We start from the raw sequence: 17145 nt of genomic DNA on the forward strand, positions 1-17145 counted from the left end.
GTGCATTGTGAAGAAATTAATGATGATATAAGACTGGGGGCACTTTTTATGATGTGAGAGTTCCTTAAAAAGTGATCTGTCTCATCACGTATAACAATATACAAGCAGTACCTGGCATATGATACGCCGATATAGCGCTCCATCGCTTGCGCTTTTTCCCTTACTGTATATCTTGATCTCTGTTCCTGTGGGCAAGAGGCACATTGTCAGGTGTGTGGTTGCTAGAACACCAACAGTCAATTTGCACTGCACCATGCAATATATTACACAATCTACTCCCTTTCCAAAAACGATAGAATCATAGTTTGGTCCATAATAATTAAGCACTGTGCCATTCCTGGATCCCAGTTTGCCTTTTAATTTAACCCAGCTCCCTTGGTCATCCTTTCCAAGGATGCAAACTTGAATAACAGATTTCGCATACTTGCGCCGTATTTGGTTCAGGACATGCAAAATCTGTTTCTAAAACATTGGGCCTTATTAGGAGTTTGCCGGTCCAGAAACAAGGGTTCCGGTAAGCTCACCGGCACCCTTGTTTCCGGATTGGCAAACTCTGAGTCTGCCTGCTGGAGCCGCTGTGCCCGACAGGTCTGACCCTTTCCAGAGTCCTATGCTAATGGGGACATACATTTACCAGCGCCTGACTTCGTGGGCCGCCGGAGGTGTAATCTCCCGGCGGCAAGGCTACCTCCAACCTCGTAATGAAGCCCAATGTATGGCATTATCAGAACTGACAAATTAACTTATCACTATGAACTTACTCGGCCTTGGAGGGACATCCAGTCCTGGGAAGACATGGTCTCTTGTCTCAGAGAGAGAAACCTCACTTGTCAATCTGCACTTTTTTGTGCACCTGCTGCTTTCTGTTACATGACTCAAACCTTCCTGAAATGTCCAGATTCGCTGATAACCTTGAAGGCTAACCGCCTCCTTTCTCTGACGCTTGGCATCCTGTACCTTTCCAGTAGTTTATTTTCCCACATAAGCAACTCCTAGTTCTGGCCTGCACCACCTCTCAACACCAAGGCTTCTAGCAGGGTCGTGTCTTTTCATCGTGCTTGAAGCCCTAACAGCTGAGACCTCATAATGTGGTTTGTAAGAGTTTCAGTTAATCTACGATTTCGTGTCCATGCAAAAATGGGAGAAGAATCATAAAATAAAGGAATGATTTTATAATCCCTTACCTGTGTCCTGAAATTGTTGGGGGTGGGATTTGCTGCCATTATTATGCTCACCTGAGCTTAACCTGGGGGTTAGGGGCCAAACCAAGCCTTTATTTGACCTGTCCACCATTTTGGAATCCAATCGCCATCTTCTGATACTCGAGAGCAATCCCTGTGAAGGACACAACTCCTTCCTTCTGGGGCGTGTGAAGCTGATGCTGGTGAAACTGATGCTGGTAAATCCTGAGTATGAAAGGAATGTTTCTCTTCTGTGAGAAACTCAGCGTTCAATCACGCGTGAGTACAACCTCTTACAGTAGACGCTGGATTTGGTAAAATGGTATCATTTGCTTGTGGACATGCTTCTGTTTAACAGTGAAGTGGCACCATTGTATTACTCACGAGACAATAGGTCTCATGGCGAGAACTTCTCTTGGCCTTTGAAGTGGGGTTTTCACCATCGCAGGGCCTGCAGCATCAGTAAGAGTGAGACTTTTATCTTGTTTATAAAGCTGAATGTCGGTGTGACTGTTTTTCTGCTCAACTCTGGAGATGTGGTTCTGATTAGTTGGAATTTCAGTCTCTCAAGTCTCAAGCATGGGTACAGGATCCTGATTCCCACTGTGACTGACCCATGCCATGGGAAGGGAACTAAGGGCGGGTGTCCAGGGTATCTTTCGTTCCTCCTCCCAGAAGTCTCCATGGACCTTGCCACACTTACCCAAGAAGACACATTCACAAACTTAGTGTGTTCATGTTTTTGTGGGAGCACATGATCACTGCTGTTCTGGATGAAAGAAGTACGTGCAGACAAAAGGCTAGTCTTGCAAAACACCAGCCTTTAAAACCCTGTTTTAGGCAGAGCAAATGGCAGTCTATGAACCCCCCCCCCACCCCCAAACTAGCTAATTATTGTATGGGTTGCCAGTAGGAAACCAGTGCTGTAGGGTGCCAGCTACTGTATGTTCTAACTATGCCAGTCTTTGTGTGGGGGCGGTGGATTAAAAGAAGTGATTTGTACAGTAGGTTGTGACAAGAGATTCAGGTCAAATGCTAGCATCTAATTATTGTAATTTGCTTGAGTTTTAAAATATAAACTTTCCTTGCAAAGTGCCTTATGCATCTACAGCACTGCATATTTGTAACTTTTAACAAGTGCCATTATTTTCAATAGGAGTGTTCCCCTTATGCAGCCCATCTGTTTGATGCCGAGGATTCTTCGACGCCAGTGAGGACTGTAGCAGGTCTTTGTAAGGATTACTGCACAGAAGTGTGGCATAAATGCAGGTCCATTTTTGCTTACATTTCCGAGGACAAAGACATGATCGCTTTGGAAAATAATACGGCAAAGTTATGCCACTATTTGGCACTCGATGACGAAGACTACTGCTTCCCTCACCTGCTGACAAACACAAAACTGACCCAAAATCTTGGTTTCATCACGGCTGACTCGGAGGGCTGTTTACAGCTGTGTCTGACCGAGGTTGCCAATGGGTTGCAGAATCCAGTTGCCATGGTACATGCAAATGATGGAACGCACCGATTCTTCATAGCCGAGCAAGTGGGCTTAGTTTGGACCTATTTGCCCGACCGGACGAGGCTCGAAAAACCATTTCTAAACATCTCACAGGCAGTATTGACATCTCCTTGGGAAGGAGATGAGCGTGGATTTCTGTGTATTGTTTTTCATCCAAAATTCAAACACAATGGCAAAGTCTATGTCTACTATTCAGTTGAAGTCGAGGACTTTGAAGAGAGGATTAGAATTAGTGAGTTCACCGTTTCGTCTCGTGACATGAACACAGTGGATCATAGTTCTGAGAGGTATGTATGTTTATTTCTGGTTCACATTCTTTTGAAGTCATTGTTAACACCATATATTGATCTTTGTATATGTGCAGTTGAGTAACCGCATGTCTAACTGGAGAGCTATGTTGACACACCTATAGCGGCTCTCGATAGCATGATGAATGTGTCATATGAGACAATTACCTTGTGATTCAATGAGGGAATGGATCCGGCCATTCAGGGGTGGGGAGGGAGGTTTAATCACCTTCTCACACCAAATGCCCCCAGAATCATAACTGATTCATGTGCTGCAGACTTTCCGTATTGGATGTATAAAGGTAAAACTGAAATCTTTTAAACCACTTAACTCAAAATAGAACCATCTCAGAAAAGATGCACCTACAAACAACTTCTATTAATCTTACGGAGGGCTGGAAGTATAGTTATGAAAAATAACCTGGAATTAAACTGTCTTGCGCCCCATCGAATCTATCTCCGCACATCACATCCTATCCCAGCCTCCACCTCCATGATGGGACAAAACACAGGAATGCATTTTCCTACCACAAGGTTGTGTCTGTAGGATGGTTTAATCAGGCACCATCTAATTCAGGGGAACTTTCCACCCAGCCCAAACCAGGCACACACAATTGTCCTTTATTTTGATACAGTTCTTATTATGAATCTATGAATCTGGAACCCCCAATTTAACAGTATGGATTCCTTACAGCCTCCCTTCCCTTTCGGGACAAGAAACACGCAGGGTTAAACAGAGGGTCTGTTTCTCAACAAAATAGAAATAAATCAATTTAAACATGAATAAGTTATACATCCATGAAATTCTAATGCCAATGATGAAAAATAACCAACACGCTAATTACTTCCATTGTCAAAGCTACAATTATAGGGATAGAGGGCCTCAGCACAAACTTGGCGGTATCCCGGCGGTTATTCCGCCCGAATACCGCCAATGCAAATAGCGTTAACGCAACTTGGTCCGGTGATATTGGCGCTCGATCCCGAGTTGTGGTAAGGCTGGAGCTCTGGCTGGGTTGTGTTACAGATTTTCCCTCTGGGAAGAGACGGGGACCCGGCCGAGGCTCCATGGAACCGCCGCTGCACTTGAGGATGGTCGACCCACATGGGAGACAGCCGCCCAAGGCTGGGGACATCACCCCCGACTATCCTGGAGCTCTGGCTGGCCTCCGTTACAACTTCTCCCTCCGGGAAAGGACGGGGACCCTCCCAGGGCTCCCTGGGACTGCTGCTGTGCTTGGGGACAGTAGACCCACATGGGAGATGGATGCCCAAGGCTGGGGACATCACCTCGAACCGTCCTGGAGTTCTGGCTGGGCTGCATTACAGCTTTTCCCTCGGGGAAGGTATTGGCACACTGCCGGGGCTCCCTGTTGGGGAAAAGCTGTAACACAAGCCAGCCAGAGCTCTAGCATGGTCGGGGGTGATGTCCCTGGCCTTGAGCGGCTGTCTCCTATGTGGGTCGACCATCCCCAAGTGCAGCAGCAGTCCCAGAGAGCCCTGGCAGGGTCCCCATCCCTTCCCAGAGTAACATTCTGTAACACAACCCAGCCCAAGCTCCAGGATGGTCGGGGGTGATGCTTCTGGCCTTGGCGGCTGTCTCTCATGTGGGTTGAACGTCCGCAAGCCCAGCAGATGTTCTATTGAAGCCCGGCAGGGTCCCCATCCTTTCCCGGAGGGAGAAGCTCTAACGTAGGCCAGCCAGAGATCCAGCATGGTCGGGGGTGATGTCCCTGGCCTTTGGCGCCTGTCTTCCGTGTGGGTCGACTGTCCAAAAGCACAGTGGCGGTTCCAGGGAGCATCGGCAGGGTCGGCGTCCTTTCCCAGAGGGAGAAGCTGATACGCAACTCATCCCCCAGTAACCCTTCAATATGATTTATTTTTATTCTTTGGGGGGTTTGCCCCTTCCCTAGTTGCAGATTAGTGCGCCCATCTGCACCCAGGGTGGGCAAACCGTAATGCCCCATGCATTGGGAGCCAGAGGGGGAGAGGGCTGTTTATATACTAAGCAGCCCCCTCACCCCTCACTTCGAAAAAATAGATCCCTGGTGGTCTAGTGGTGTTGCTCGCTTGAAAGGGGAGATTCCCCCCTTTCCAACGACACCTCCCTCGATCAAAACAGCATAGAAATGCCGGACATCGAGGGAGGTATGTACCTTCCATTTCACTGCTGAAGCCGGAAATGGCTGCAGTGGTGAAATTACATTCAGTCTCATGTCAGCGTGCATTAAGCCCGCTGATGTGAAACTGGAGGAAATCCAACCCCCGGGCCGTGAGGAGGAACCTCTTCCTCACATAGCCCAGTGTTTGGATTTAGGGTTTGTGTGATCACTGCGCTGCAGCGATCACACAAACACAAGTGCTTAAAAGGATGAGGCATCTCGCCCTCCACACTGCAAACGTAGTGCTGAGGACGAGATACCTTGTCCTTAGCACTTAATGAGTTAGAAATGCACACAGGTTCAGGATAAGACTTCCATTTGTTTAAAAATGAATTAATTCAAAACATTCCTGCTTATCCAATTCTCCATGCTTCCCCCTTATTGCAAATAGTTACAACCCATGTCAGAATTTCAACAGCATTCTACTAACTCAATTTCAACCAACTACTGGACCTTCATGTGTGTAGATGGCTTGTAGAAAAGAAAATGTATGTTCAATATGTATAGGTTGGATTCCCTTCAGTGGTGTTTCTATTTAATAACTGTGTAAAAGCGTACCATTCTCACTTTTTATGGGCAACTTAAAAAGTGGGGAAATGGGTAGCGACTAATCACCCTCTTCCTTTTATCTTGAGCAACTCGGCATTAATAACAGTATTCTGCTTGATGATATACCCAGGAATTACTAAAATTATATTCTTTTTCTTGGCATGCACACAGTTAGATGCCCATTTAACTTCCCCAATGATTCTTATGCGCTAAACTGGAATACACAGAGAGAGTGAGGGGATCTCACTGTATACACACCATGGAACCTAATCTATAAAATAGATATTTTTCCAGAAGCGCATACACTTCTGAAATGTACCCAAACTTCTCAGGATGCGCAATTAATGTATGTATTACAACCCTTGTCAGTACTGTTTAATCTAATTCCCTTTTTAGTATCGCTCCCCTCAAGATTATTTACCTTTTTTGATCATACTCGTATATGAATTTCTTTTGGCTATGTGACGAATCCTCAGATGTTGTCCCTTCTCCCCAGGGGGGAGACCCTTCCCATGGGGCCAGGGCCGTGCGGCCACAGTCAAAAAGTCACCCTGGACCTGTAGATCGTGGGAGGATCACATGGGGAGGAATCCCCCCTATGGTGTTAGGGACAACTATCAGAGGAGAACGCAGTATCCCCGCAACTCACCTGACCTTAGCCCACCTTCCTACAGCCCTAACATCAACCCCTACCCTAACATATCCATGTAATTGTCACCCTACCATCTTGGGTAATACTGGGACGAGGAAGAGTGTAGACTTCCAAAGGGAAGAAATACCCATTTCCATAGAAAGTACTAGGATGAGGAAGAATAGGAACTACCTAAGTGGAGACTCCTTGTCCTGTACTGAGAAGAAGAACTCCATTGACTCACAAGGCAACAGTAAAACCAGTACTGTGGTGAGGAGGAAGTGCAGTTACATGAATATCACCTCTGTGAACCACATTGAACAGTCTAGTAGTTACTGACTTCCTATTGGTCCAACCTTAGTTGAAAAAGAAGAGGGATTCCAGGAAGTGTTGTTAAATCCTCCCTCAAGGAGCAGGGAAGCTGTGCTTTGCTGAGAAGGGACTGTGGACCAGATCGCCTACCAGAGAGACTCGGAACCTAAGTCTGCGAAGTGTGGAGAACTGGGGGAAGCTGGATAATTTCTTACTTGAGGAACCAAGAGAAAACTTCCCTGTAGGAACCAGGTGTTTGTCCCTCCCTCGAGGACCCAGAGTGTTGCAAAGCCAGGCAGGACGTAGAAGCCAGACGAACCGTTGCTGGTGGCTAGACGCCAGTATGTCATGCCAGGGTCTGTAGGAGAACTGTTCCTCCTGCTGGGATGAGGCTTCTGCCACTGACACAAGAGTTGGGGCAGAGTGTTCCGTGTAATCGGAACAGACTAGCTATTCCCAATGGCTGCAGAGAGGCCACAGGTGGGAAAGACTTTGAAGAAGCTGCAAGGATCAGAGAAATAGCTTCCTGGACTAGCTGAGGCCCACAGCAGGGACCCCTGCAGAGAAGGAGTCTTACGGGCTGGATGAAGGATCGAATGCAGAAGAAGGTGCAGGCCGCATCTTCATAATCAAGGTACCTGTCAGATAAGTCTACCGGGGGCTGCCACATGGAACTGGAACTAGGGTCTGGGACCCACACTGCATGCTTCAGGGGTTCTGAGGGCATCTTCATAGTCACAGTACCTGGCAGAGTAGTGTACCAGTTAGACTACAGGAAGAGCATGAATCCTTTAGGGTCTGGGACCCGTACCAGTACGACTGCAGAGAGTCAAGTTGGGACATTGCATAAAGCCTGATCAAACCCACGGGAAGAGTCATACCCCATGGCATTGTGAAAAGCAGTCTGTAGCTTGAACAAGACCAGGGGAAGGGAGGCATTCCCCCTGGCATTGAAAACTGTGTGTTGTATATACGAAAGCTTGAGAGAGCCAGAAAATGGGCTCACGGAAAGCCTGGGAAAGGGCAGGGGAAGAGGGACATTCTCACTGCTATTGAGAATAGTGTTTTGTGAATGGGAAAGTCTGAGAAAGACATGGGGGAAGGAAGGCATTCCTCCTGGCGTTGTGCTATGCTTGTTGAACAAGGTATGAAGTCAAGAGGAGAATCATGGGGAAGGGAGGTATTCCCCTTGACTGGGGTAGGAGCAACGAACATTGCAACACCAGAGATATTTTGAGAACATTTGTTTGATACGACTTGTGGAAATATTTGTTGGATACTACATCATCTGCATCCTAAGACAAAGATTACAGTCTGGGACAAGGGAACCATTCTCTCAGGCTGTCCTACCCAAGGAGAACTTGGTTGTGCACCTGCTGTCCAGATGAAGAGAGTCTTTCTTCTGGACCAACAACCCCTATATTTGTTAGTTATCGCAAATTGTGTTAGGTTTATGCACACAGGACTTTGGGATTTTATGATTTCGGACATTCAGGCACAACCCTTAGTATTTACTTTGAAACAAGGAAACCCCTCTTTGAGTTGGGGATAGGTAGGTTTTCCTTATCTTTTAAAAGCTTAATTAAAGCTGAGTGTTTAAACATGGCACCTCTGTGTCAGTCTCCTCCTTCTGCACCCTTACAGCTGTCTCAGACAGGTGGGAACCCTCTTATGGAATGGTTCAATTCTCCTCTAGGAACAGGTGGGCATCAGTCAACAAGATGGCATCAGCTTTTCTCCACGGCCTGTCTGCTGTCTCTTTCAATGAATAAGGGCTTAGTAGAATCCTTGATGCATTTACTTTTGATATGTCTGAACCTATTGCACCAAAGAATAGAACATTTCTCAAAATGTGTAAATGATATCTCAAATGTTGACAGAGAGAAGCTGTGGTGTGAGATGTTACATGGGTCCTCTGTAGCTCTGAGAATAAGGGTGAATGCATTTTTACAAAACATTTGTTTATGAACTTGATTTTCTTACCAAGTAAACAAAGTATTCATGTGAACCAGAAAATACAGGTTTTATTGTAAAGTATTCTTGGATCACAGTTTTAAGATAAATTGTACTAGATAAAACATGATAATCAGTTTAAATTTGTGAAGAGCAATTTGTATTAACTTTGTATAATATTAGGGGATCATAATATGCAATATCCCTAAGAATATATATATATATATATTTTTTTTTTAAGGGCGAAATGTCAAAGTAACGTGATTAAGCAAATGGAAGATTGTAAATGAAATTGTTTTAAAAAATATTTTCAAGTTCATATAAAATTATGCTGTCAAGTTTTGTAAAGGTTTGTACAAACCAAAACAATAATAATAAAAAAAGAATAAGGCCTTAGTACTTTAACCCCTGCTAGGCCTCACTGAGGGCTTTGCTGATAATCCAAAAGGGGTCCAAAAGGAGAGCAATCTATTGGATTTCCTTCTTGTTGTTATCAATTCTCATGTCCTTCAGTCAGTGAGCGAGCGAGTGAGTCTGTCCCCTACTGAGTGTGTGTTTGACCTTTTTTAATAGAACAAAGAACTCTCCCTTTTTGAGGTGTGTATAATTTCCCCAATCTAATTGGTCAACCTGTGTGATTGGACATTGTCCAAAAGTGACATCACAGTAGACCGCGGTCATTGGGCACATTAATGAAGGAAGCAGTCTAATGGGGCTAACTTCTACACCCAATTTCCCTCCCATTTGATGTGATGTCATGTTAGGGATTTCTTGCATTGTACATTGTGTAACATTCTGAAATAGTACATTCCACGCATATGACTGCTTTACTGATCGGCTCACCAGATTTCTCTCTGGCACAAATCAAACAACACCATTTTTATAATGATGGAACAAATGGTTAATGACTTACAGATTTTGGATTATAACCTACTGTCATGGTCATCAAGTTAGGGACACAGGCATGCAGGGGTCGCATGCACAGTAGACCTGGGTGGACACTGTCCTGGCGCCTTTGGCACCAGGCTCATGAACAAAAGTAAACAACATCCATTTAACACCAAAAAGCTTTTATTATGGACATAACACTTCAGATGCATTAACCATGAAAATTCCATCCATTAAGCAGGATGCATTAACCTTGAACATTCCATACATTAAGCAGCCCCAAGTGTATTCTTGGGTGTGGCTGCTAATGGATTGCCTTCGCACGTGCTCACTCTCTAGGAGTGGCAGGGTGTGGCTGGTAAGCCGGCCGTAGTGGCAGTGCCCACGATCTCAGCTATATAAGCTGCCTGATCCTCAAGACAGACGCTTCGCGTTGTTCGGCACTTGTAAGCAGCGTAACGCTCACCATCGCCTGAGGTCAGACTTAACTTTGAAGATCCTGCTTCCTGGACATCCTGCTTCCTGCCAGCATACTTACCAACTGGGGGAAGCTGTTCTTACCTGTATATCTCTTCGGCGAACCAAGTATTCATCTTTAAACTTTCTGGAACACCGAAATCTTCATCTTGGCACCGCAGCACGACACGCTCCATCGTCAACAGCAGCGCCTGCAAGGAAAAACAGAAGACAAGGTTAGTCATTGAAAAAACAGTCAATTTAAAGTTGCGCTTCACTATACTTCGCGCTTTTCCTTAAACCATCACTTACCTGCTGTCAAACATTGCGGTAGCATCCATCTTCCATCCGGCCACGTCTCATGTCTCACAGCTGCATTGAGGCCGCATTTCCATCTAAGGGACGAAAACAGAAGCGAGACATTATTGCGGGCATAAATAGGAGCAACATCTAAAGACATTAAACAGAACGAACAGCATCACAAGAGCTCAAGAAAGACTTACCAATTATAAGGAGAAGCATAGTCGCAGCTGGACTGGACTAATCCTTATCAGGGATCAGTGAAGGAACTAGATCCCATTTGACGCGCCTCTGCCAGAAGTAGCAGGACGGAGAGCTTATCTTCCATAATTCACAGGAGCAGTATCACCACATACCACCGCTCACAGCTTTTCTACTGAGGGAGAGGCCTGAAGCGGGTGATTCAAGTTCAGGGAGGGCTGCAACCGTGCCCCAATGCCTCTGCAGAGACCAGGTGAGCGTAACACCTACTTCAGCTTTCATACACAAATTAATTTTACATCTCAAAGAAATGGGCATGCCAGTGCGGATGCTAGGACATATATATTATTGTTGTGCCCTGTTTCGGTGCAACAAAATACAGATTCGCCAAATGTGTATACCACCTGATGAGGCATTTGGGGTTGAACATTTTAAAATAGAAATTTACTCTCCACGTAGTTTCGTTCAAGAATTATGAACAATATGGTGAATCCCACTGTAACAGTAAAAAGGCATTTTATTTTATATACAAAATAATCTGCAGTTGGGCCTGTCAGTAACCAAGTATCTGGTGCCCTTTGCTGTTAGTTCAGGGCTAAAGGTATGTATGACTTCAGCGTGGCATTGGTACAGTATTTTGTATTTTGACGCGTGGAAGAGGGAGGCAGGCCAAAATGGGGGAGGCCGCAAGGGAGATCCTAGGCAGGGCCACCTACCATTCTGGGTCAGGGAGTTAACAGACCCTGGTGAGGGTGCATTGTGTATGTGGACTAGGCCCTCCCTCTGCCAATAACAGGCAGCCTACACAGAAAAGTGGGAACACAAAAGTAGGTACCAAAGTGTTTGCATAAATACGGAACAGATTTATTACAGGCAGAGAAGTAGGCTTATCAAAAGTATGGGGATAATTACAGTGTGCAGGACAAGTGGCCTTGCAGAGCCCCATCCACCCCACAGGGAGAACTCGTTTCTGTGTGGTACCCAGGGAAGGAGAGCTGGAAATTATAGGATGCAGGGCATATGGAAGAGATGAAAGGGGCCAGCTTGCCCCCCTCCCATGATGGACACAAGTGGAACTTGTTTTGCAGGGCTTGGGGAAGCTTGGTGCCAGGACAAAGGGGAGATAGAATTTATAGGGGGAGGGCAAGTAGGAGGAAGAGTTAAAGGGGCCAATCCTGCAGCTGCGCAACAGGTAGAACTGGTTCCTTGTGGGTGTGAAAATGATGTACAAGTATTGTATGCCATTTTCAAATGAATGAACATAGGTTCTCTAATTAGCTGGCTGTGCACCTGTTTGAAGACTGCTTGGTTTGCAGAAAACAGAAAGTCCTTGTTTGGGTTTGACAGTTTAAACATGTTTGTGAAGCAGGCCCCAGTGAGTTAAATTAGCGAAGTGACAGCTGCGTGGAGTAAGCCGAAACCTTGTCCTGTGTTCACAGTTAGCCTGTGATTTAATGACCTGTCATGAAGCAATGTGTGTTGAATGTATAAAGCTGTTTATTCTCATCATGAGTTCAGAGAGGAGGAGGCTTGGATGATTTAATTGCATATTATGCTGAGCCCGCTTAAGTGAAATAAACTATTTCCCTGAAAATGTCTGTGCTGCCGCTATGCATTCTAAGTTACTTATGAATGCAGGCGGGTATGGGGAAAAGTATTGCCCACAAGAGAACATGGCTTGGGTTCCACAACCCCCCACACAGTGCAGGGGAAACAGAGGACAATACATTTGGTAAAAATAAAAGTCACACAATACATTGGAAAATTAAGTCATGCGATACATTGAATACAGTTGGGAAGTGTCTTGGGGGTTCCAGGGCCTGGCAGATCTTAGATAAGATTCCATTCCTCAGGAAGGTGTGGGATATTGAAATAGCAGACTGGATAATATGGGTCCACTGGTCAAGTTGAATTCCTATTTGTTTTTTTAAAGATGGTAAGCCCCATACCCCAGATGTAGTCCATAAATTCAACCTTAGAATTCATTGCAAGTTCGGTCTGCCTGCGACCTAGTCGCAGGATAGTCATTGGGCCTCATTACGAGGTCGGCGGTAAGGGGTTAATGGCAATGGTAAGGGTGCCGTTACCGTTAACCCCTTACAGCTGCATTACGAGGTCCCTTAGTGGGAGCCGCTAAGGGACCAGGGAGCTAATAAAGGGCCTGCTATTAGCGGGCCCGTTATTAGCTCCATTCCCCATTCCCATTGAGCCCTATGGGTGCTCGAATGGGAATGGGGAAGGGTTCTCAGAATGGGCCCTTACTGGGTCCTCCAAGGTTGGAATGACCCGGTAAGTCCCTATTCCGAGAACCCGGACCCGGAATGAGTTAAGGGGGTAGCCATGGCTACCTCCAACCTCGTAATGAGGCCCATTGTCCTTATGGCTCAGCTTAACACACATTTCAAATCCTTGAGAGATGAAATCATCTGTTTTCCCATCTTGTTTTCTGGGGTTGTGGAATTGACCAGAATACCATAGGTCAGAGTTCAGTCCTGGCTTCATTTAATTTGGTCCCATTCACAATTTCAGCTTTTAACTTTACATTTTCCTGTTCCCCGTATCAAAGGTCCATATTTTCAACATCTGTATTTTTTCTGATCGTAATTTCTGTAACGGAAAATAGAACAAACAGCAGCAGAAAATGCAATTCGCTTTTCTTTGTCAGTTTAAAATGCCTTGCTGCCTTGCGTTTAATAAATAAATACATAAATGCCTTACGTTTCTCCTCATAGTCATGAGTTCTCCCTTTTAATAAGAGTTCCAGGATATTGTCTTATACTTGGAAATCTTTTATCTCTGGCCTTGTCAGTTATAGTTTAATTTGAGGGGGTGCAAAACATCATACATTTTGCTTGCACTGGTGTTTTTCTAATTCTGTGCACAGACTGCAGCTTATATGTTTTTATTTAACATGGCGCCTTGCTCTGCAGCTTTTCTTTGCATTAGATTTGCCTACAACCCACCCAACCCCCTTGATCTTAATGCTCCCAGCAGCATAGGGGAACACAAGGGCATTGATCTAGGCGCTTTAAAGAAAACATTTTAGGTTAACTTTGGATGAGTCGTTGATCTTCTATTACAGCTGCATCTTCTCCTCTCTCCATTGTTTTTTTCTTTCATTGGGAGTCCTGTTCCCAGGTCCTGGAAATAATTCCTCCTTCAGTTCACTACAGAGAGGGGTAGAAAGGCACACACAGAGACACACATTTTTATGAAAACAGTACCTCCTATCATGGAATTTTTTCATTAATTTCATTAATTTAGAATCATATGTTCATCCAGTAATTCTTTTACATTTCAACCTACCTGGTAATTTTCCTTGTTACTCCTTATTTTTTTCTGTTCTTTTGATTTCATTATTCATCAATTTCTTCATGCCTACCTTTGGATGGCTCCTCAATCATTCGTAAAGATGGTTGAGGCTGACAGCTTTTCAATTGATTAATGTGGACCCATTTTTCCTTAACTACATCTCCTTTTGGGATTTGGATCTTATAGGCGACAGGAGAAATATTATCGATAATGACAAAATCAGCTTGCCAAGAAAGTAAAAATGTATTCTCATTGGCTTGGTTTCTTCGACAATTATAGAGCTATCACCCTAGAGGTGTCCTGTTACCTACCTTGTTCTCCCATTTTTTTGTTTTGAGGTTGTAATATGTTCTCGGCAGACTTCACCGGATTGCGTTGGACATATGCAAAAGCATGCTGTAGATGCCGCCTCAAGTTCTCAATTTACTCATGAGTAGTTGAGGCCTTTTTTCAACATCTGCTCCTGAGTTTGGTAAAGCAGTAGTAGAGGTAATAAATGCCATTGTTCGTCCAGTTAATAATTCAAATTGAGACAGCTTGGTGGCAGTAGAAGGTGTAGATCGAATGGCCATCAGGACAAGCGACGATCAGATTTCCTAACTTGGTCCAGAATCAAGCACACACTTCTTCAAGATAAATTTTTTTGATGCATCTCTCCACACCCCTGATTGATGTTAGGCAGTAGGCAATGTGGAATTTTCTTTTCACTCCTTCCCACATCTTTGTCATCACCTCACTGGTAAAATGACTACCCCTGTCAGACTCAGCCCTTTGGGAAAGACTGAAAAGAGAAAAGATGTGGTCGATCATCAGTGTGGCAGCAGGCAGTGCCTTACAATTTGGGGCAGGAAGGCACCAAATACACTTTGTGAAGAGGCATGTCATTGTCAACATGTATTTGTTTCCTCTGGAAGAACGGGTTCCTGATCTAATGAAGTTGACTTGCAAATCACACCATGGCAACATTATTCCAATTTTCTGTAAAGGAGCTCTGTGTGTGGGAGAACTCTGTTGGAATTGAACACACACAAGACATCCTCTTAAAATATGTATTGAGATCATGGCCCATGTGTGACCAGAAAGCAACTTCTCACAGTATCTCGAGTCTTTTGAAATCCCTTCTGACCAGCAGTTGGAACGTCATGGGCATGGTTCAGCATCAGACCTCAGAATGAGGTAGGTTCCACCTACTTGCCATACCCAGATTGGGGATTCCTTACCAACAGCCCTCTTCTTGAGTCTTGAATATATTCTGAAATTTCATAAGAGTGCGAAAGTCTTCCTTGCCCTTATAATTTGATTCTTTCAGAGGTAATCTGACTGGATCGTCTACGTAGTTAAAAGAATTTCTCAATAATAGGAGCATCTTTTTGAGGAGTCATCAAGTCGGCACCAGGAGTCTCCTTACTCCACTGAGCAGCCGTATGTTTACTGTCAGTGCGAGCTTGTGATCTGATCACCGCTGTTACCTGGATTTCTCACAGGTGGTGTTCCATATCTAGCAAGTCCCCTGCAGAGCTCCTGTATTGGCAATTGATCAGCTAAGCCATTTCCAGTGTTATAAGGACCCTCTATCTTGGAATTACCTTTGATCGTTTTCCAATAGATGTTCCTTTCATTAGACATCACCAGATCATCAATAGTCTGGATCAATCTACCACGTTTCAATGGTCTCTTATTCACACAAATCATGTCTCTATTTTACCAATTAATCCGGTGTTCCACAAACCCATTTTGCACATAATCAGAATCAGTTATAATCACCAGTTCTGTGAGTTGGTTGTTTACAGCAGTGAGGATAGCTTAATAAATTGCCATCAGCTCTGCCACCTGACTACTTCGGGACCCATTTTGTAACCAGTAGTGGGTTTTCGTATATAATTTGCCCAAGCATTCCCAATGCCAGCAATCAATTCCTTCTCCCAGTCTTTTGTAATATGATAGGAACACCCATCCACATAAACTGTGGGCATCCCATGACCATCCATTAAGCAGATGCATTAACCTTGAACATTCCATCCATTAGCAGAATGCATTAACCTGAACATTCTATTCATTAAGCAGCCCCAAGTGTATTCTTGGGTGTGGCTGCTAATGGATTGCCTTTGGGTGTGGCAGGCAGGCTGAACCTGGTGGGCGTGGGTTCAGAAGCTCAGCTATATAAGCTGCTCATCCTTAAGGCCAGTGCTTCACATTTTTCTGCACTTGCAAGCAGCGTAACGCTCACCGTTGCCTGAGGTCAGACTTGCCTTTGAAGATCCTGCTTCCTGGACATAGTGCTTCCTGTCAGCATGCTTACCAACTGGGGGAAGCTGTTCTTACTGGTACATCTCTTCGGCGAGCCAACTATTCATCTTTACACATTCCGGAACGCCGAAATCTTCGTCTTGGCACCGCAGCACAACACGCTCCATTGTCAACAGCAGCGCCTGCAAGGAGAAACCGAAGACAAGGTTAGACATTGAAAAAACAGTCAGTTTAAGGTTGCGCTTCTCCATACCTCGCGCTTTACCTTAAACCTTTGTTTACCTGCTGTCGAACATTGCGGTAGCCTCCATCTTCCCTCCGGCCGGGTCTGACGACTCATAGATGCTTCTAGGCCGCGTTTCCATCTAAGGGAAGAAAACAGAAGAGAGACATTATTGCGGGCATAATTAGGAGCAACACATAACAACATTAAACAGAACAAACAGCATCACAAGAGCTCAAGAAAGACTTACCAATCTTAAGGAGAAGCATAGTCGCAGCTGGACTGGACTAATCCTTATCAGGGATCAGTGAAGGAACTAGATCCCATTCGACGCGCCCCTGCCAGAAGAAGTAGGACGGAGAGCTTATCTTCTATAATTCACAGGTGAGCTTTATGCGCCGGCATATGCTCACAGAAACCATACTTCGGGTGAAGGGTTCGAGAGGAACAACAATCATAGATTGGCGCACTCACACACTTTTATCTCCACGCAGGGGCAGTCTCACAATGTACCACTGCTCACAACTTTTCTACTGAGGGAGAGGCCTGAAGGGAGGTGATTGAAGTCCAGGGAGGGCTGCACCCGTGAACCAAAGCCTCCGCAGAGACCATGTGAGCGTAACAGAATCCGATGACAAGTGATTTCTTCATGTACCTTGTTTGGGGACTCCCAAGTATGCCTCTGTGTTATTATTGGTGATTAGACTTTTGTCCTCGAGACAATGTTCTTCAGCACAGTCGAGTATGTCTGCCAATCCCTGAGCTAGAGGGCTCTTCTTATTTTGCCCGTCCCTGACCTTCACAGGAAAGCCCTGCATTGACAGAATCCAAGAAGTGATTCTTGAATTGGAGACATTCCCAGCCCATATGCTATCACTTTATAGATATTGTAATGGTTGGTGGGAGGTCTCTACCATGATGTGC

At 45.0% G+C, this 17145-nt stretch overlaps 1 protein-coding gene across 1 annotated transcript in view; it reads left to right on the plus strand.

Annotated features, from left to right (window-relative positions):
- HHIPL1 (HHIP like 1) overlaps positions 1 to 17145 on the plus strand; it is a 472587-nt gene that overhangs the window by 2312 nt on the left and 453130 nt on the right. Inside the window, exon 2 of the mRNA XM_069637428.1 lies at positions 2338 to 2987. Within this exon, the coding sequence (XP_069493529.1) occupies positions 2338 to 2987 (650 nt within the window). The remainder of the gene's footprint in view (positions 1 to 2337; positions 2988 to 17145) is intronic.

Source organism: Ambystoma mexicanum, chromosome 14 (assembly GCF_040938575.1).
Source record: "Ambystoma mexicanum isolate Mex_15411 chromosome 14, UKY_AmexF1_1, whole genome shotgun sequence".
Lineage (NCBI taxonomy): Eukaryota > Metazoa > Chordata > Amphibia > Caudata > Ambystomatidae > Ambystoma > Ambystoma mexicanum.